A 22,445-nucleotide genomic window follows, 5' to 3' on the forward strand; every position below is an offset into this window, starting at 1 on the left:
GTGGCAGCCTTCAGTAGCCTCTTTAAGAACTGCTGGTTTGACTGCTACGTGCCCGAGAAAAACGCATGCTGAGAGTCTGTCGCAATCTAATTTAGCGAAGGGGCATGAAATAGACATTAGCCCTCCAATTTGTATTGGCAGTGGCCTGCTTCAGGTGGGCAAACTGGTGACTGCAGGGCGCTGTAACCAATATGCTGCTTGGCACAATTCTGCTGTGGAGTGAGTGTATACATGTCGCAATTGTATAATCTGTATAAAAGGGTGCTGTGCAATCAGATTTCTAGGCTTATGTTTTTGGAACTGCAGCAATAAATTACTAAACTCCCCAGATTCAGAGGCATCAACTAGACTATCAAGCTTCTAAAAACCCATAAATCAGAAACTTTTCCAAAATTTGCAGCAGTCTCCATCATTACCAGCTCTGAAAGCTGCAAATTGCAGAAGGACATGAAGAAATGAAAGCTGCTTGATTTTCATCTAAAGAGCTATAAAATAATAATCAATAATTGATCAGACTAATCTTTACACCAAAAAGGGCTGCATAAACCAAACGATCAATTGCCATCGGGAAACTACACACAACAGTAAGGCTTAAAGTTAAATCAAAAGCCAACACAAATACATACGGCACTTATGAATCACAGGTGAAGTAAATAAAGCAGTACCATTTATAGACACATTTCCTGTAATGGCAGTAAACACTGACAATTCTCTTCAGAAATTCAGATTATACAATTGCTGAATTATTGGATAAATCACTGGCAGTTCCTAGTTGAATGGTTTTAGAATTTAAAATATTTTAGGCTGTAAACTACTGCTCTCCCAACAAAATAAGAAAAGCAAAACGTCGAGAAGGATATTAAATCAGTAAGCAATACGTTCCCAACAATCTTTTTTGAAGTAAATTAATTCAATATCTAGGTTTACTAGCAGAATGCCAAGTGTCAGAGTAGGCACAGCAACTATCACAGGTTTTGCTCAGTGGGGAGAATTCACCAGTTCTCAGAACACTCCTGTTCCTCATTCACATCAATGGAATGCCACACCTGAAGAAAGGAGTTTTATTTTTGCAATTTGCTGGTGACATTGCTATTTGGATATCCTCCAGGAAGTCAGTAATCACACCAGAAAAGCTGAATGATCTGGAAGAACAGGCATGCCCGTGGTTGCCAGACTGTCAAACCCCAGAAATAACAGTGCACGCTGTTCTCCAAAAGAAAAAAAGCACAAGGAACAGACGTGATGATTGAGTTACTGTCAAAACCTATCAAAACCAGCAAAAAGAGATGCCTGGGCATAATCTTCCAGAGGAATATGGCTTGGACATGGCACATCAATGACATCATAGCCAGGGGCATCAGTCAGGTTGGACCAACACAACTCCTCTGTGGAAACAAGCAGAGAGTAAGCCCAAGAACTTCCTCAGACTACACGAATCCTGCGCCTGTCCACACATTGTGGGGGCAGGGGGGAAAGAGTCTCAAGCACGGGAGTTTAAGCAGTCAATAACAGCGGGGAATCCGTTTTCAGTGGCGTGCTACGTGCTTTGCCTTACTGTCCCCACTGCTGACATTGGTGGAATGCACCCCTCATGGGATTTTTTTTTTTTTTTTAATGTATTCATTTTAATTTCAAGGCAGGGATTGCTTTCAGCTTAAAGTAACACAAAGACAGTGGGGGAATGGAAATAAAAGTATTAGAAAAATTATTTGGGGGTAGGTTCAGTTCAAATTAATTTCTAAACAAACCTTAATAGTTCAGTGAAAGTCTCTTAGTACAAAACTTGGTTGTATGTACCTTGTTATTAACTTGATACTGAAAAGAACAATCCAGGCTGCTTGTATTTTTTTTAAAGCCTAGTATGTAATTAAATTGAATCAATATATTTTTTCTCCCAAGTACATTTCTTACACTTCTGCTTTTTCAACAATTTTTAAAGTGCTTTTCATTTAATGATTTTCAAAACAAGGTTTAGGGTGTGCAAACAAGGAAAAACATTCCTTTTCTTCCAAAAATGCTTAAAATCCAAGAGCAGCCAGGGACATTTTCCACTTGGGCATTTAACTTAATTTCAAAAGGAATGTTTACGTTCTAAGAGCTCACTTGTTTATTCATCAAAAATCGCAGTAATGCAAATAGGAATTTTAAATATTTTTTAAATCCTGAGTTGCACTTCTTTGGTTATTTTTTATTGCAAATTTTCCAGAAAATATAGGATTGCTTGAGAGAACAGGCTGCAAACAGTGTTGACTAGAATATCACATTTAATCATATTTTACAGTTGGAAAACCTGAAACTATTCTTCCATTTTGGTTTTTGTATTAAAATGTAAAATAAGATGAAACATTAAAACATATATTTTTGTGTTGTTTCATTCCAGATGTATGTTTATCTTTAAGCAGTTAGACTTCAGAAGATTTGTATGAATCCAGAAATAGGAAACAGGGTTTTTATGCTGGGCTGTTTGTTGGATGATAATATCAGTAATAAAACAAACTTGAAACAGATGGATTCAGAAATTGTATTAATTAAATATGCAATCAAAACCATGATTAACAGATTAAATTATCAAGATAAATCATGATTTTTTAAAAATCACTTGACAGCCTTACCATAAACCCTTCCTAAATGGGATGCCCAAAACTGCACAATAGATTCCAGCTGCAGTTGAACCAGTGTCTTCTAGAAATTCAACATAATTTCCTTGCTTTTATATTCAATGACCCCCCTCCCCCCCACCCCCACAAGTATAAACCCAAACTTTCATATTCCTGAGATACATTTTCATCTTCCCATTAGGCAAAATATTTATGAAGCATTTCTGCCATTCCCTCATTCCCAAATACAAGATACCTATTCATCTCTAAGTGATCTCATTCTTTATTGACTACAGTATATTTTCACTATGTGCTTAGGAAAAGCCTTTATGTTGACTTGCCAGACTTCATCATACTCCCGCTTAGCGTTTTAAAGTTCCTGTTTTGCTTCCCTTCTATACTTTTTAAATTTTCAGTTCTTCTGTATAATTGCCCCTCTATAATTGTCACATATGCCTCTTAAAAAAACTAAAATTTCCTCTAACCTCTCAATTTATCCATGGAACTCCAGCCTTTAATGCATCCCATTTAATTTTAGTCAGAATGTATCTAAGCTGCATTTCATCAATTTCATATTTAATTATCTCCCACTACTGGTCCAGGTTTGATCTGCTATTTTTTTTCCAATCAATTAATTTGGGCTCGGTCCCCTTTCATCTCAATGAAATTAGCTACTTTCCAGTTGAGCACCTTTATTGTTGGCTCCTCTTTTTTTGATGTGACCTTAATTAGATTATGGTCATGGTTTCCTACCTTCAGGTTGCTTACTTGTCCTGTTTTAAAATGGACATATATCATAAGAACATAAGAAATAGGAGCAGCAGTAGGCCATTTGGCCCTTTGAGCCTGCTCCGCCATTCAATAAGATTATGGCTGATCTTCTACCTCATCTCCACTTTGCTGCACTATCCCCATATCCCTTAATATTCAAATATCTATCGATCTCTGTCTTGAATATACTCAATGACTGAGCTTCCACAGCCCTCTGGGGTAGAGAATTCCAAAGATTCACTACCCTCTGAGCGAAGAAATTTCCCTGTAAGAATTTTGTATGTTTCAATGAGATCACCTCTCATTCTTCTAAACTCTAGAGAATATAGGCCTAGTCTACTCAATCTCCCCATCCCAGGAACCAGTCTAGTGAACATTTGTTGCACTCCCTCTATGGTAAGTCTATCCTGCCTTTGGTAAAGAGACCAAAACTGTACACAATATTCCAGGTGTGGTCTCACCAGGGCCCTATATAATTGCAGTAAGACGTCTTTACTCTTATACTCAAATCCTCTTGTAATAAAGGCCAACATACCATTTGCTTTCCTAATTGCTTGCTGTACCTGCATGTTAACTTTCAGTGATTAGTGTACAAGGACACCCAGGTCCGTCTGAACCCCAACATGTCCCAATCTCACACCATTTAAAAAATACACTGCTTTTCCATTTTTCCTACTAAAGTGGATAACTTCACATTTCTCCACAATATATTCCATTTGGCATGTTCTTGCCCACTCACTTAGCCTGTCTATATTCCCTTAAAGCCTCCTTGCATCCTCCTCACAACTTACATTCCCACCCAGCTTTGTATCATCAGCAAACTTGGATAGATGACATTTGGTCCCCTCATCCAAATCATTGATGTAGATTGTGAACAGCTGAGGCCCAAGCACTGATCCTTGCAGTACCCCACTAGTTACAGCCTGCCAACCTGAAAATGTCCCGTTTGTTCCTACTCTCTGTTTTCTATCCGTTAACCAATCCTCAATCCATGCTAGTATATTACCCCCAAACAAATTTTGTTTAATAACCTCTTGTGTGGCACCTTATCCAATGCCTTCTGAAAATCCAAATACACCACATCCATTGGTTCTCCCTTATCTATTCTGCTAGTTACAACCTCAAAAAACTCCTAACAGATTTGTCAAACAAGATTTCCCTTTCATAAATCTCTGCCCAATCCTATTATTAGTGCCCTGTTACCATGTCCTTAATAATAGATTCTAGCATTTTCCCTACTACTGATGTCAGGCTAACTGGTCTGCAGTTCCCCGTTTTCTCTCTCCCTCCTTTCTTAAATAGTGAGGTTACATTTGCTACCTTCCAATCCGCGGGAACCATTCTAGAATCTATGGAATTTTGGAAAGTGACAACCACTGCATCCACTATTTCTATAGCCACCTCTTTCAAAACCCTAGGATGTAGGCCATCATTTCCAGGGGATTTATTGGCTTTCAGTCCCGTTAATTTCTCCAGTACTATATTTTTACTACAGGTAGACTATCCTTTATCCGAACTTCCGAAAACCGAAAACCTCTAAAAACCGAAAGTTTTTTCGTTCAGCGTAAGTCGTGCGCACGACATGACCAGAGTGGCGCACGACTTACGCTGAGCAGGGCAGAGGGTCACAGAGTTCCCTCCTGGGTAGGAGATTGCAGGCCGAGCCGGGCAGTGTGAAGGAGGTACCGGGAGAGTGAACCCAACAATACAGCGGCCCGTCCGATAGCTGCAGCGGCCCGTCCGATATTCTTTTCTCCCCCCGACCCAACCCGAACCGAACCGCGGCCCGTCCGATATTCTTTTCTCCCACCCGACCCGACCCCCGATCTGTCCGATATTCTTTTCTCTCCCCCCCCCCACCGGACCCGACCCGAACCACGACCCGTCCGATATTCTTTTCTCCCCCCCCCGCCACCCGACCCCTCACCCGTCCGATATTCTTTTCTCCCCCCCCACCCGACCCGACCCGCGGCCCGTCCGATATTCTTTTCTTCCCCCCCCACCCCGAACCGTGGCCCGTCCGATATTCTTTTCTCCCCCCGACCCGACCCCCCACCCCCAACGACCTGAACCCCCCCGACCCGACCCCCGCCCCGACCTGAACCGCGGCCCGTCCGATATTCTTTTCTCCCCCCCCACCCGACCCCCGACCTGATTTGCAGGCCAGCTTCGTAGGAGTCAGCCAATATCCAGCTTTCCAGAGAAGCAGGAAGGGGAATGAGACATGGAACAGTCGCAAGAGGTAGCCTGAACTTTTAAAATTTATATTAAATACAAATTTCCCAGTCTTATAATAATACCTTCTAAAATCCGAAAAATTCCGAAAACCGAAACTCAGTTGGTCCCAAGGCTTTCGGATAAGGGATTGTGTACCTGTACTACTAATTTCTTTCAGCTCCTCATTCTCGCTAGACCCTTGGTTCTCCACTATTTCCGGGAAGTTTTTTGCGTCTTCTTACGTAAAGACAGACACAAAGTACTTGTTTAATTTCTCTGCCATTTGCTTATTCCCCATTATAATTTCTCCTGTCTCAGCCTGTAAGGGACCCACATTTACTTTTGCTAATCTTTTCCTTTTTACATACCTATAGAAGCTTTTACAGTCTGTTTTTATGTCACTCGCTAGTTTACTCTCATATTCCATTTTCCCTTTCTTTATCAATTTCTTGGCCCTCCTTTGTAGGATTCTAAAAATCCTCCAATCCTCAGGCTTACTACTCTTTTTGGCAACATTATAAGCCTCTTCCTTTGATCTATCTTCTCTTGTTAGCCATGGTTGGACCACTTTTCCTGTGGGGTTTTTCTGCCTTAAAGGAATGTATATTTGTTGTAAATTATGTATTAATTCTTTAAATGCTAGCCATTGCTTGTATTCCATCATACCTTTTAATGTAGTTTCCCAATCTACCTTAGCCAACTCGCCCCTCATACCCACGTAGTTTGCTTTGTTCTGATTTAAGACCCTAGTTTCGGAATTAACTAAATCACTTTCAAACTCAATATAAAATTCTATCATATTATGGTCACTCTTCCCTAAAGGCCCCTTTACTACAAGGTTATTAATTAACCCTTTCTCATTGCACAATACTAGATCTAAAATAGCCTGTTCCCTAGTTGGTTCCTCAACATACTGATCTAGAAAATGATCTTGTATACATTCCATGAATTCGCTCTCCACACTATTGCTGCCAATTTGGTTTGCCCAGTCTATATGTAGATTAAAATCCCCCATCATTACTGTATTACCCTTGTTACATGCACCTCTCATTTCCTGATTTATACTCTGCCCTACATTACAACTACTGTTTGGGGGCCTATAAACAACTCCCACCAATGTTTTCTGCCCCTTGCTGTTTCTTAGCTCCACCCAAACTGATTCTACTTCTTAATTTTCGGAGCTAAGATCCTTTCTCTCTACTGTCTTTATCCCATTCTTTATTATCAGGGCTACCCCTCCTTTTCCATTTTGCCTATCTCTTCTAAAAGTTAAGCATCCTGGAATATTTAGTTCCCAACCTTGGCTATTTTGCAACCACGTCTCCATTATAGCTATTAGATCAAACCTGTTAATTTCTATCTGTGCTATTAATTCATCTATTTTGTTGCAAATGCTTTGCGCATTCAGATATAGCGCCTTTAGCTTTGACTTATTTCTATTTTTCCCTGATGTCACCTTAGTCACTGATGCCTTATTACCTTTATTACTCTCGCTGTCCCTTCCCGACCCACTCTGCTTATTTTTACCCAAACTCTACTCTGCTCTAGAGCCTTGACATTTGCCTTGCTGTTTTTAAAATCACTATATCCTGAATCGTCACAACAACCCCCGCCACCCCCCACCGCCCTTCATTAGTTTAAAGCCCTGTCTACTGCCCTAGTTATTTGGTTCGCCAGGACACTGGTTCCAGCCCGGTTTAAGTGGAGCCCGTCCCAACGGAACAGCTCCCTCTTTCCCCAGTACTGGTGCCAGTGCACCATGAACTGAAATCCCTTCCTCCCACACCACTCTTTGAGCCACGCATTTAAACCTCTAATCGGTTTGTCCCTATGCCAATTTGCGCGTGGCTCAGGTAACAATCCAGAGATTATTACCTTTGAGGTTCTGCTTTTTAATTTGGATCCTAGCTCCTCAAACTCCCTCAGCAGAGCCTCATTCCTAGTTCTACCTATGTCGTTGGTTCCAACTTGGACCACAACAATTGGATCCTCCCCCTCCAAGTTCTTCTCCAGCCACAAGGAGATGTCTTTAACCCTGGCACCGGGCAGGCAACACAACCTTCGGAACTCTCGGTCACAGCTGCAGAGAACAGTATCTATCCCCCTGACTGTCCCCTACATTCCCTTTCACAATATGTATTAATGATCTAGATGAGGGAACTAGATGTAATATCTCCAAGTCTGCAGACGACACAAAGCTGGGCGGGCGTGTGTGCTGTGAGGAGGATGCCGAGAAACTCCAGTATGATTTGGACAGATTGGGTGATTGGGCAGATGCATGGCAGATGCAGTATAATGTGGATAAATGCGAGGTTATCCACTTTGGTGGCAAAAACAGGAAGGCAGATTATTATCTGAACAGCAATAGATTGGGAGAAGGGGAAGTGCAACGAGACCTGGGTGTCCTTGTGCACCAGTCGCTGAAGGTAAGCATGCAGGTGCAGCAGGCGGTTAAGACGACAAATGGTATGTTGGCCTTCATAGCGAGAGGTTTCGAGTACAGGAGCAAGGATGTCTTGCTGCAGTTGTACAGGGCCTTGGTGAGACCACATCTTGAGTATTGTGTGCAGTTTTGGTCGCCTTATCTGAGGAAGGATGTTCTTGCCATGGAGGGAGTGCAGCGAAGATTCACCAGACTGATACCTGGGATGGCAGGAATGACGTATGAAGAGAGATTGGGTCGATTGGGCTTATATTCGCTGGAGTTTAGAAGAATGAGAGGGGATCTCATTGAAACTTATAAAATTCTAACAGGACTAGACAGACTAGATGCAGGAAGGATGTTCCCGATGGCAGGGGAGTCCAGAACCAGGGGTCACATTCTAAAGATAAGGGGTAAGCCATTTAGGACAGAGATGAGGAGGAATTTCTTCACCCAGAGAGTGGTGAACCTGTGGAATTCTCTACAACAAAAGGCAGTTGAGGCCAATTCATTAAATATATTCAAGAAGGAGTTAGATATATTTCTTAAGGCTAAAGGGATCAAGGGATAGGGGGAGAAAGCAGGGACAGGGTACTGAATTTGGATGATCAGCCATGATCTCATTAAATGGCGGAGCAGGCTCGAGGGGCCGAATGGCCTACTCCTGCTCCTATCTTCTATGTTTCTATGTTTCCCCCCACTTGAATGGCCTCCTGCACCATGGTGCCATGGTCAGCTCGCTCGTCCATCCTGCAGGCTTTTCCCTCATCCACACAGGCAGCAAGAACCTCATACCTGTTGGACAAGGGCAAAGGCTGAGGCTCTTCCAGCACTGCACCTGGGATCCCCTTACCTGCCTGAATTGCAGTCACACCGTCCTGTCCCTGACCACTAACCAGACCTGCACCACTCCCTAACCTAAGGGCTGTGACTGTCCAGGTAACTGTAGTGTATGTGCTTTAAGTCAGAACTACTTTTTACAGCTCCTGTATACTGTAGTACCGGCAGTGACCACACCAGTATATAAGCTGTGCGCATGCCTCTGTACCCCAGTCTAGAGATTACCCTCCTCCAGTAAAGACCTGTTATTTATTTATGTACAGCATCCGTGTAATTATTTATCCACTGAACCACGGATCTAACAGTGGCGACGAGTGTTGATGCGAATCTAACTGCAACCTGCAACATTAAAAAAAAAGTCGAGTCCAGGAACACGGGCGTCGACCACGAGCAACCGCCCAGCAGTCAGGCAGAGATCCAACTTCGCTGGGGAGGCTGTGGAGAGCCGGGCTTGGTTCCCCAGCCACAACGAGCAGTAAGAGACCGACGACAGGTCCAGAGCAGACCCTTCCCGAGCAGCGGCGGCTGGAGCCGACCGATGGCAGAGAGGAGAGAGCAGGGCGCAGCCGGGGGTTGATCACCGAGCGGCGTCGAGGAAAAATACTGCAAACTGGAGAGAGGGTAAGAAACAGCCGGGTTCTAGACTGAGCGGCGTCGACAAATATCAAGAGAAGAACGCGCAGAGCACAGCCAGGGATCACGGGCTGATCAGGGTCCGCGGGGCGAAGCAAGGAGAGACGCCATTGAGCCGCGGAGAAGCAGGGAGAGCGCGGGAGACGCCATTGAGCCGCGGAGAAGCAGGGAGAGCGCGGGAGGCGCCATTGAGCCGCGGAGAAGGAAGAGCGCGGGAGACGCCATTTTGCGAAGCCGCAGCGGAGAAGACGGGCGAGCGCGGGAAGGAAGGAAAGCACGGGAGACGCCATTTTGTGCCAGCGGAGAAGAAGGGGAAGCGCGGAAGGCGCCATTAGTGATAGTTAACGCACAACCAAGGATGCCGAAGAGTGGCAGTATCTCTACGTTCGACAATGAAGTCGAAGATTGGGCGACATATGTGGAACGTATTGAGGTGTACTGCAGGGCGAATGAACATAGAAACATAGAAGATAGGAGCAGGAGTAGGCCATTCGGCCCTTCGAGCCTGCTCTGCCATTCAACGAGATCATGGCTGATCATCCAAACCCTAGCACCCGGTCCCTACACCGACAGCCATCCCACCCAAGCCCTATCCCCATAACCCCGTAACCCCACGTATTTAATCCCCCTAACACTAAGGGTCAATTTTTATCATGGTCAATCAACCTAACCCGCACATTTTTGGACTGTGGGAGGAAACCGGAGCACCCGGAGAAAACCCACGCAAACACGGGGAAAATGTGCAAACTCCACACAGTCACCCGAGGCCGGATTTGAACCCGGGTCCCTGGCGCTGTGAGGCAACAGTGCTAACCACTATGCCACCGTGCGAAGTGCCAGATGCTAATAAAGTACTGGTTCTGTTAAATTCCATGGGTGCAAAAACTTATGGGTTACTGCGAAATCTAATAACCCCAGAGAAGCCGGTAAACAAGAATTTTGAAGGCATAGTAGAAATCCTACAGGGCCACTTAAACCCCACACCGCTGCTGATAGCAGAACGATTTAAGTTCCATAAAAGGAACCAACACAAAGACGAAAGCAATGCTGAGTACCTAACGGAACTGCGCAAGCTATCGAAATACTGCCAGTTTGGAGCGGGACTAGCATACACGTTAAGGGACAAGTTTGTGTGTGGGCTACAAAGTGAAGGAACCCAGAAACGGCTTCTATCAGAAAAGGACCTTACGCTGGACAAAGCTTTCAGTATGGCAGTATCACACGAAGCAGCCGCAAGGGGCGCTGCAGAGATACAACGGAGACCGCAAGAATATGGCACCAACGAAATGACCTATGGAACAGGGAAGTGCTATCGCTGCGGCAGAACAACACATGACCAGAAAGATTGTTGGTTCAAGGACCAAGTGTGCAGACAGTGTGGGAAAGCAGGACACATAGCAAGAGTCTGCAGGTCTGAGAAGAAAACCAACAGTAAGAAATCTCCACAGGAGAAGTACAAAAAGGTACACCAGGTGATGGACAGTGGATCAGACGAACAGAAAAGTGACACAGACTCCGGAAGCAAGGAGCTGGGTTGTCTGAAACTACATAATGTAACCGAAATGGGGGGATCACCAGACTATCTGGGTTACACTCAAGATAGACGGAGTCCAAGTGGAAATGGAATTGGACACAGGGTCAGCTCCAACAGTCATAAATCAAAGAGACTACAAGCGGCTATTTTCACACATACCCTTGAAAGCTACAGAGATTGTCTTGAAGACGTATACGGGGCAAAAAGTCCACCCCAAAGGAAAAATAAGGGTGAAAGTGACATATAAGGGGGCCAAATGGAGGACCACCACTGCTAGGACGTGAATGGATCCGGAAGATACATTTAGATTGACATTCCATACAGGCACTGAAGGTGGAGGCCAAAAAGGATGACGACGTCACACCTGGACGACTGTCAAAAATGCTAACTGACGCAAAGAAGTGTTCCAGGAGGGACTAGGAACACTAAAAGGAATAACAGCAACAATTAAAATAGAGGATAATGCAAGTCCAAAGTTTCTGAAGGCCAGACCAGTGCCTTATGCGATCAGACCAGTGGTTGAAGCAGAGCTGGAAGGGTTGGAACGTTCAGGAGTACTGTCCAAAGTGGACTGGAGTGAGTGGGCTACACCCATCGTTCCTGTAATGAAGAGGTCGTTGAGTAATACGCCTGGGGAACCAAAGAAGGTCCGCATCTGTGGGGATTTTAAGGTGACAGTGAACCCAGTCCTTCACATGGTGCAATATCCGCTTCCACGAATTGAGGATATTTTTGCCTCACTATCTGGTGGTAAACGCTTCACCAAAATTGATCTAGCCCAGGCGTACTTGCAAATGGAGGTAGAAGAAGCTTCGAAACATTCCCTTACGATCAACGCCCATAAAGGTCTCTATCAATACAACCGGCTGGTGTTTGGAGTAGCCTCGGCTCCGGCTATCTGGCAAAGGGCGATGGATCAGGTCCTGCAAGGGATCCCAGGGACCCAGTGTTATTTGGACGACATCTTGGTCACGGGCGAAAATGACGGTGATCACCTTGCTAACTTGGAGAAGGTGCTCGCCAGATTAAAGGAATATGGGCTACGAGCTAATCGCCACAAGTGCGAGTTTTTCCAGAAACAGATCTCGTATTGCGGCCACGTCATCGATGAAGAGGGGTTACATAAGTCCCCTGACAAGATAGAGGCAGTAGTCAAGGCTCCAGCACCGGAAAATGTGTCACAACTGAGGTCGTTCCTCGGGCTGGTAAACTATTACCACAAGTTCTTACCAAATTTGTCTACGGTATTACACCCACTGAACACCCTACTGCAAACAGGGGTACCATGGAAGTGGGATGACGAACGTAGACGAGCTTTCCAGAAGTGTAAAGAATTGATCACATCAAAAGAGGTGTTGGCCCATTTCAACCCAGCACTACCAATTCGTTTGGCATGTGATGCATCACCCTGCGGCATTGGAGCGGTGCTGTCGCACAAATTCCCAGACGGGTTGGAGAGGCCAGTAGCCTTTGCATCTCGGTCACTAACCTCAGACAAGCGCAACTACGCCCAGATTGACAGGGAGGCCCTCAGCCTAGTATGGGGAGTAAAACAATTCAACCACTATCTGCATGGACAGAAGTTCACCTTGCTGACTGACCACCAACCACTTTTCTCCATCTTTAATCCTAAGAAGGGCGTGCCAGTAATGACTGCACAGCGGTTACAAAGATGGTCCCTGTTTCTAGGGGCGAATCAATATGAAATAGAATATAAAGGCACGAGGCAGCATGGGAACGCTGATGGGCTATCGCGCCTGCCACTGCCTACTGTGGAGGAAGCACCAACAGTGGACCCTATCGAGATATTTTATTCGTCGATAATTGAACGATTGCCAGTAACAAACGCGGATATAGAGGAGACCCGCAATGATCCGACGCTGTCACGGGTATATGAATTGACGGTGAGGGGATGGCCAGCACATGGCGACTCACTGTTGCCAGCATTCTCATCCAGAAGAGAACAGCTGTCAGTGTGCTAGGGGACAGCGATGTGTGGATCCCGAGTGGTGATTCCACCCATGTTAAGGGAGAGAGTGCTAAATGAGCTACATGAAGGTCATCTGGGGGGAGTGAAAATGAAAAGCCTAGCTAGGGCTTATGTGTGGTGGCCGGGAATCGATAAACAAATCGAGGACCTAACTAAGAGCTGCTTAGGATGCCAGAAGGTCCAAAATGCACCACCACATGCCCCTCTACACCCATGGGAGTGGCCCTCCTCTCCATGGCAACGGGTGCACATTGATTTCGCTGGTCCATTCATGGACTCAATGTTCTTAATAGCAGTGGATGCTCATTCAAAGTGGCCTGAGGTGATAAAGATGTCTTCAACCACTACAGAGAAAATGATTGCAGTCCTACGGACCATATTTGCCAGAAACGGGTTGCCAGAGCAGATCTGCTCTGATAATGGACCGCAGTTTGTGTCCGACGAGTTCCAAAAATTCATGAAAAGGAATGGGGTAAGGCATTACACATCCGCCCCGTATCATCCAGCCACCAATGGATTGGCTGAGAGGTTCGTACAAACCTTTAAGAAGGCGATAAAGGCCATGTGCGACGAGGAAATTCCACTACAGCATAAGATGGACAATTTCTTATTAGCCTACCGAAACGCGACACATGCAGTTACCAACCAGACCCCGGCCATGATGTTCTTTAACCGAAGGTTGAGATCTCGTCTGGACTTGCTCAGACCAAATGTGCGAAGAAATGTTGAGGACAAACAATTCCAGCACATCAACGAGAAGCCGACAAAGAGCTTCAATGTAGGGCAACCAGTCTTGGCCCGGGACTATCGAACAGAGAAGTGGCAACCCGGAACGATATGTACAAGGCAGGGGCCATTAATGTACACAGTGGATGTCGGGGAGAACATTGTGAGACGCCACGTCGATCAGATCTTAGCATCACAGGAATGCGTCAACCCCATGTCTCGAGTAGCTGGGGATGAACCCGACATACCGGTAGTATCTACTTCAGACCCAGTAGCAGTGGAACCCGATGAACTACCCGATGAAAGGGGGTCAGAATCGCCTCTGCACCATGATGTGCCTCAATAATTCTGAGACTCGAAGGTAGCAGAACAAAACAAGGCTTTTATTAACTTAGAACAAAACACGTAAGCGAGAGAGATGTCGTCCTTCTGGAGATTGGGGCTAGACTGAAGCTAGCTTACAAACGGGGCCAGGTATGGGCGGAGCCCTACACACAGCACATTCCAGCACATTCCAGTATACAATACAGCACATTCCAGTACACAATACAATGAGGTCTGGGGGAAGGGAAATGACACTGAAACCGATCTCAGTCACAGGCAGTGATGAATGGAAATATTTCATCACACACCAAGAACAAGAACCTCCGGAAAGGCGCTATCCCGAAAGGGTCAGGAAGCCGCCCCAAAGACTGAATCTATAAATGGACTTTTGTTATTGAATGTACATGTAAAAATGTAATTGTTATTTGAATATTAAGGGGGTATTATTAATCTAAAAAGGGAGGAATTGTAGTGTATGTGCTTTAAGTCAGAACTACTTTTTACAGCTCCTGTATACTGTAGTACCGGCAGTGACCACACCGGTATATAAGCTGTGCGCATGCCTCTGTACCCCAGTCTAGAGATTACCCTCCTCCAGTAAAGACCTGTTATTTGTTTATGTACAGCATCCATGTAATTATTTATCCACTGAACCACGGATCTAACAGTAACTATAACTAAAAATAATCTTTTTCTCAAAGGTTAAGTGTTTGCAATAATCTACCAGAAAGGTAGAGGAATAAACATTTGGGACATTCAAAATGCAATTGCAAACTATACGGAGTAAGTTTTTTAATGTTGTATATCAACACCCCATTAGATAGACTACCATGTTTTCGTCCCATTTTTTAGTGTATATCTTGTAAAAGTTTATCACTTTGAGCTTTTAAACTCGTTAACAAGTTAAGTCGGTCAGTCACAGGTCACTGCTTGTGATTTCCGGTAGCTCAGTTTGAACGTCACTTCTCAAAAATCGCGAGACAATTTATGGAATGGTCGAAACCAATAATGTGTACAAGTGCACCAGAGAATTACTTTCCAACCAGTTTAATAAAATTGGCATGTGGGTACTAACAAAAGGAAAATATTTATTCACAATTAACATCTTAAATCAGGCCTCCTTCGTTATCCGGGTCTTAAATTAACAGAATTAAACTTTAAAACAATCAGTGTGCAGAGTTGTCAACAATGGCATTCAAGATCAGAAAGGAGTGGCACAGTGTGTAAAGCATTTAAACAAAGGAAGGCATGTTAAAAGCGACTGATCAAAATAGATCGGATTTAGAAAGAAAAACCAAGAGACTTGTTACTCCTAATGAGACAGGGCAGAGCTGCTAACCACACACGGCGACGCCGTCAGTGAGCACCGCCCATCACTAATTCCAGCTCACATTGGATGATGAGCCCTTGATAACAGGCGGTCCGAAGCCCAAGCCCGGGGCGGTGCCGCCATCGCTCCGTCTCGCAGGAGAGGACGGGATTGTTGCCCCCGGGGTGCCCGGCCCGGGGCTGTGGGTATTTCCCCCTGCGGACAGCCTCCCCCTACCTCGTCCTCGTTCTCGTTCTCTTCGCTCCTCGCCACTACAACCAGACACAGCAGCGATATCAGGGCCAGGCCAACCACGCAGCCTCTCGCCATCACTCCGCCTCTCTCTCTTCGGTTGTCACGGCTCGGTCTCCTGGAGACGGCGTTTCCCTGGTAACCAGTGGCCGGGCTCGCAATCGGCCGCCGCCAACACTGAGGGCGGGTCCGTCACTCAACGCACACCCCGAGCGACGCCGGCACTACCGTTCCGAGGCGGATAATTACAACCCAAAAGGGATTATTTGCTCATTAGAAGCCGGCGCGCCTACGTTTATCTTTTTTATTTGCTTTTTTTATTTTAAGGCGGGGCAAAGAAGAGTTTTGCTGCTGTTTTTGTCTATTGCTGTTTGTGCCAGGCGTGTTACACACTATGTTGTCCGGAGTAAGTTATTATCCTCGAGCCAGATTGCTTTGATTCACTTTTCACAGACTTCTCCCTTCTCATCAATCAGGACATACTCTCATTTGATATGTGGTTTATCTCTATCAAAATAATAAATCATGGACAGGGTCCTATTTTATTTAAATATAGGTGACTGATCGTTAAACCTCTTACAATTTAGTTGATCTCGAGATCCGTCCTAACATCAAAAAATGAGAGTTATCAACACCAGTGAGACTGATTACAAATCCCTTTAAAAGTATGGAGCTATATTTATTTTTATTTGAACATACATTAAAATCAGTCATAAAAACCAAAATTGTGCGTGGCATTCCTAATTAGTGAGGTTTAACAGGTTTGATAAAGTCAAGTTTGCCATGCACAAGTACAAAACATGAGTGAGCCATTTTGTACAATCTTCCACACTGTTGAGGTCAGGGAGTTCAATGATTTGCGCAACAGTATGAAGGCAAGCCAACAGTAATATACAAATGGATAATCTAAAGAGAGATATGGATTCTGAAGCCATCTTATAAAAAGCTGATTGCAATGTTGGCATTCTGTTGCCATTATGACCCAAATGTGGCGTGACAGTTGAAATTAATGTACCAAACGGACAGCAAATGATGCAGACCCTCACATAAGAGGCAACCGAAACTTGGCAGTTAATTGTCAATTCAAATTTGTAAGCAAAGCACAGACTGTCCAATAATGGCAGGTGTCATTTTGGAAATAAAGAGGGAGGCATTATATAGGGAAGAAAAATATATACCCACTATAATTCACATCCTGTGTATGAAATGATGTAAATTAATTGGTATGTCTTATGCATGATTTAGCACAGCAGCATATGAACAAAACAAATCCTGATATTCACAATTGCTATAAGGCTATTTACTGAAAATGATCGTTTTGTGTTTTTTTTATGTCAAACTGGCTTTTTACCAGTCCCAGAATTTGCTACAATGGAGAAAGATTCTGTGAGAAGACCATACTGCCCTGGGAGGCACACCCAATTGAATCTGTTAACTGTGAGATCCTTCTAGGAATAGCTTCTCCCCACAGGATGGGGTGGTCCTGCAAACCCGTGAAGGTATGTAGATATCATGTGCTGAGCACAGTACATTTCTGACAAGTATCACAGTAACCAATCATTAAATAAAGGCATTCATACTGCATGGTCATGACTACACCATGTTAACATGTTCTCCATTGCTGGATGTTTTCTGTTCATAAATGAAGGTTCCAAAAGTCCAGTCACTGGCACCTCAGGAGCAAAAGAAACAACAGGAGGAGCATTCCCAGTCCATACAAAATAGAATTATATATTTATCTTTACATACATGGAACAATTTATACTGTGTACAATTTTAGGACAAAATGAAAATACATGTAATCTGATAGTAAAAAGTATGTGTCAAGGCTGAGGACATTTCAATTTTTGTCATTGATTTATTTCATTTTTTAATGCTCTATCTGTAAGATCCACACCAGGAAATTGGGAAAAATAACAGATTCTGCAGTACTGATCTATTTACATAATTATACACAAATATTTTTGTGAAATCCAGAGAGAGCTCAGCCCTTTGCTTATACTCGCTCAAACGCTGCTTGTTAAGTGGCCTCTTTAGACTATGGTGTTCACTGATTTTTTTTCCCCCAGTGACAGCTGGTAATTTGCAGACCTAGTAACTCTCAGAGTTGGTGTGAGACTCAGTTGTTTAAGTTTAAGAATGTAGCCTTTGGGGGAAGGCTCGATGTGAAAAATAAACATCACTTGTATGTAGATAAATGACCTACAGACTGTAAACAGTTGTTAGTTCGTCAAATGTTTGACAACACTATATTAGGAAGATTAGTATAGACAGATGATTCAGTTAACACTCTGCAAAAGTTCTTAGAGTAGATATGCAACTTGGAGAAAAAAATGAAATTTAATACTGATAAATGTAAATTTTGTGCATATGTCCAAAAATATGGGTCACAAGCACACAATGAATGGAATTCAATTAGCATGGGGAGACATAAAATTAACCTGGAATTAACAGTTTCATTTACTTCACTTCACTTTACAATGTCCAGACAACATAACAAAACAATTAAGAAAGTCTATAAAATGCTAGGATATACAACCAGAATCATAAAATGTAAAACTGAAGAGATTATTCAAAGGCTTTCTAAAGTACTGGTCAGACCACATTTAGAGTACTGTGTTCAGTTTTGGTCATCATGCCACAAAAATATATATACTTGCACTCGAAAGGTTACAGAGAAGAGCAAGCCGGGCATGGTGGCCAGAGCACTGATCGTGAGCGGGAGAAGCAGGCCACCACACGTGGAGCCGGCAACAGTGAGGAGGAGGCCGCGGTGACGAGGAGGACGGAGCAGCTGAGGGACATCGTGCTCCCACTGCCACTGGATGCCATTGAATTGACTTTCTGAACACGGCGCTGTAAGAATAGCTGACGTGTCCCTACGGGGAGTAAGCATTCCATTGTACTTGTACTAGTACTAGTTACATATGGCAAATAAAAAATTGAATTGAACAAGACTAATCCCACATACAAAGGGGAAGAGCTATGAAGAAAGATTAGCAAAGCTTAAACTTTACAGTATGAAAGAAAGTGTTTCAGGTGGGACCTCATCGAAAGTACATCTATAATTGTAAATAGCATAGGTAAGGTAAATCCAGATTACTACTTCAAAGTAAGCCATGAAAATAGGAGCAGGGACAACAACGGAAAATAGTGAAAAGTAAGTTTAAAACATGCATTGAATCTCCAATGGATTGCTCACGGTTAGTCAGAGGAAACAATATAGAAACATAGAAGATAGGAGCAGGAGTAGGCCATTCGGCCCCTCGAGCCTGCTCTGCCATTCATTGCGATCATGGCTGATCATCCAAATTCAGTACCCAGCCCCTGCTTTCTCCCCATACCCCTTGATCCCTTTAGCCTTGAGAAATATATCCAACTCCTTCTTGAATATATTTAATGAATTGACCTCTACTGCCTTCTGTGGTAGAGAATTCCACAGGTTCACCACTCTCTGGGTGAAGAAATTTCTCCTCATTTCTGTCCTAAATGGCCTACCCCTTATCCTTAGACTGTGACTCCTGGTTCTGGACTCCCCGACCATCGGGAACATCCTTCCAGCATCTAGTCTGTCTAGTCCTGTTAGAATTTTATAAGTTTCGATGAGATCCCCTCTCATTCTTCTAAACTCCAGCGAGTACAAACCCAATCGATCCAATCTCTCCTCATACGTCATTCCTGCCATCCCAGGTATCAGCCTGGTGAATCTTCGCTGAACTCCTTCCATGGCAAGAACATCCTTCCTCAGATAAGGCGACCAAAACTGCACACAATACTCAAGATGTGGTCTCACCAAGGCCCTGTACAACTGCAGCAAGACATCCTTGTTCCTGTACTCAAACCCTCTCGCTACGAAAGCCAACATACCATTTGCCTTCTTAACCGCCTGCTGCACCTGCATGCTTACCTTCAGCGACTGGTGCACAAGGACACCCAGGTCTCGTTGCACTTCCCCTTCTCCCAATCTATTGCCATTCAGATAATAATCTGCCTTCCTGTTTTTGCCACCAAAGTGGATAACCTCGCATTTATCCACGTTATATTGCATCTGCCATGCTTCTGCTCAATCACCCAACCTGTCCAAATCATCCTGGAGTTTCTCGGCATCCTCCTCACAGCACACACGCCCACCCAGGATTGTGTCGTCTGCAAATTTGGAGATATTACATCTAGTTCCCTTGTCTAGATCATTAATATATATTGTGAATAGCTGGGGTCCAAGGACCAATCCCTGCGGTACCGCACTAGTCACTGACTGCCACTCGGAAAACGACCCGTTTATTCCAACTCTTTGCTTTCTGTCTGCCAACCAGTTCTCTATCCAAGTCAATACCTTGCCCCGATCCCATGTGCCCCAACTGAAGATAATCATTTCACGACTAGATCAAGTCAGAAAGCAAGTTTGTATTAGGGAGGGAAGTTATGGGTGTTGCTTCTGATACCTGATATAATCTTTATGCAATGAGTGATAAATGTTGGGAATAATCTTTCAGGCAGAGCAATAGAGGCAAAAACAATTGTAATTCTTCAAAATACAGTTAGATCCTGTTATGGGAGTGTTATTATGGTATCAGAGGAATGGCCTTTCCAGACTTTTCTTATGTTCTTGAATGGAGTATAAATCAGTTTACAGTCTTTATCATTCCTTTTGATAACAAATTTCATTCCTAACAGTTTCCTCTCTGCTAGTCCACTAGATGGCGTTTTGTGTCCATGGAGATGTTCTTCAAATGCAGCGACTCCTGTGGTCGGCTGAGCTCAGAACAGGACTGCGCCATAAGGACGAGGATGTATGAGATAAATGTTCAATTATTTTTTTTATTAAGCACAGTATTTTTCTGATTAAGCAACCACCATTTTCTATGACATTCTCTTCCAACCTACTGAATATTTTTTCTGCAATTTTTACCCCTTCCTCCTGTCCTGAAGATATTGGAGAATGGTTCCTCTGGGCAAGCACCCTGCAGAATTTTATCTTATTGTCCATTACTGATGCAGGGACATTTACAGTCAGGCTACCCGATGGGGAGGGGGAAGGGAATCAGAGCTAGGCCAATTCTCTTTCACTTGATGTCCACAGATGCTGAATTCTACTACACTGCACTTGTAATACTTTCATACAGAAAAGTGCCAAATGATTATTTATATTAATCACATTTTAAATTTATATTGATGTTACTTTCAAATTTAACTCTATGGTGAGAGTGGTAAAATTTTGCATCACATTAAAGTAGGAGCATAACATTTGGCTTCAATGCTAAGAATTATATACAATTTAGTGTATCTTTCTGATTCCACCTCATGTATAATGCTTTGAACATTTAAAGTTTTATTTTATTTTAATTTCCAGATATTCTGTAATGGAAAATGACGTCATATTTTAAAAGATGCCTAGCCCATCCAAACCCAAAGAGCTAATTATTTGTTTAACATTTGATGGTGCTCTGTTATTTCAAATGGGAAAATTAATTGAAATTATTATTTATTTCCCTTGACTGATTAAATTTGATGACCTATGGTTTGGAACTGTAGTGTCCGCGTATCAATAACACACAGACTGCAGGAGAACGGTAATAACAGGTGTTTACTGAACAGAGGGTATGCTGGAACTGAAAGTACAGAAGCCTGCTACGGCTTTATATACAGGTGTGGTCACTGCCGGTACTACAGTATAAAAGCAGTTCTCTCTTAAAGGTACATACACAATAATTCCTCCCCTTTTAGATAAACAGTACATAACATTCATTTAACAATTAAATAATAACTCATTACAATTACAATTTTCTCTGTACTATATACATCAACTGAAGTAATCATTTATAAATTCAGTCATTGAGGAGGCTTCCTGATCCTGTCTGGATAGCGCCTTTCTCGAGTATCCTGTTTTTGCGGTGGAGTCGATTCTGGCTCATTGTCATTGGTTGGTTCGTCAGCTTCCAATACCACTGATTCTGAGGTAGATGCAATCTGTACTTCGGGTTCATCACCAGGTGCGCATGCTCGTGGTATGGGTTTGATTTGTTCCTGTGACTCTAGAATCTGGTCAGCATGGCGTCTCACGATGCTCTCTCCAACGTCCACTGTGTACATTAGTGGTCCCTGCTGTGTGCATATCGTTCCTGGCTGCCATTTTTCTGTTCGGTAGTCGCGGGCCAAGACTGGTTGCCCTATCTTGAAGCCCCTGGTTGGCTTCTCATTGATGTGCTGGAATTGCTTATCCTCAACATCTCATCTTATGTTTGGTTTGAGCAAATCCAGGCGACATCTTAACCTTCGGTTAAAGAACATTATGGCTGGAGCTTGGTTGGTGACTGCATGTGTCGCATTCCGGTAAGCAAACAAGAAATTATCCACCTTGTGTTGTAGTGGTATGTTGTCGTTATACATCGCCTTTATTGCTTTTTTAAAGGTTTGAACAAACCTCTCAGCCAATCCATTTGTGGCTGGATGATATGGGGCAGATGTGTAATGTTTTACCCCATTATTCCTCAAAAACCTCCGGAAATCCTCGGACACAAACTGTGGTCCATTGTCGGAGCAAATCTGTTCTGGCAAGCCATTCCTGGTGAAGATGGTCCGTAGGACTGCAATAGTTTTCTCCGTGGTGGTGGAGGACATTTTGATGACCTCTGGCCATTTTGAATGTGCATCCATGGCGATTAAAAACATTGAGTCCATAAATGGACCAGCAAAATCAATGTGTACCCGTTGCCATGGAGATGAGGGCCACTCCCATGGGTGTAGCGGGGCCTGTGGTGGAGTGTTTTGGACTTTCTGGCATCCTGTGCATCTCTTGGTCATATCCTCGATTTCTTTATCGATTCCCGGCC

General features: G+C 43.8%; 1 protein-coding gene and 1 long non-coding RNA gene across 5 annotated transcripts in view; one reads left to right on the forward strand and one right to left on the reverse strand.

Annotated features, from left to right (window-relative positions):
* Positions 1 to 15,717, reverse strand: part of tmem9b (TMEM9 domain family, member B) — a 70,390-nt gene extending 54,673 nt beyond the window's left edge. The window contains exon 1 of one of the 4 annotated variants that reach the window (XM_086007959.1): positions 15,601 to 15,717. Coding sequence is in view for 2 of the 4 variants with exons in the window: in XM_086007957.1 (XP_085864083.1) it covers positions 15,446 to 15,693 (248 nt within the window). In the remaining 2 variants the exon portion in view is untranslated. Of the gene's footprint in view, positions 1 to 15,445 lie in introns of all 4 variants that reach the window. The other 3 variants (XM_086007958.1, XM_086007957.1, XM_086007960.1) reach the window with 3 other exon arrangements.
* Positions 15,718 to 15,913: 196 nt separating this feature from the next.
* On the forward strand, positions 15,914 to 21,985 carry LOC147107003 (uncharacterized). The gene is made up of 3 exons (XR_015081001.1): positions 15,914 to 16,021; positions 16,970 to 17,114; positions 18,285 to 21,985. It is a non-coding gene; the product is annotated as an uncharacterized LOC147107003 (long non-coding RNA).
* The last annotated feature ends 460 nt before the right edge of the window (positions 21,986 to 22,445 follow it).

Source organism: Somniosus microcephalus, chromosome 15 (assembly GCF_052327205.1).
Source record: "Somniosus microcephalus isolate GS21.2 chromosome 15, FLI_Smic_1.0, whole genome shotgun sequence".
NCBI classification, from domain to species: Eukaryota; Metazoa; Chordata; class Chondrichthyes; order Squaliformes; family Somniosidae; genus Somniosus; species Somniosus microcephalus.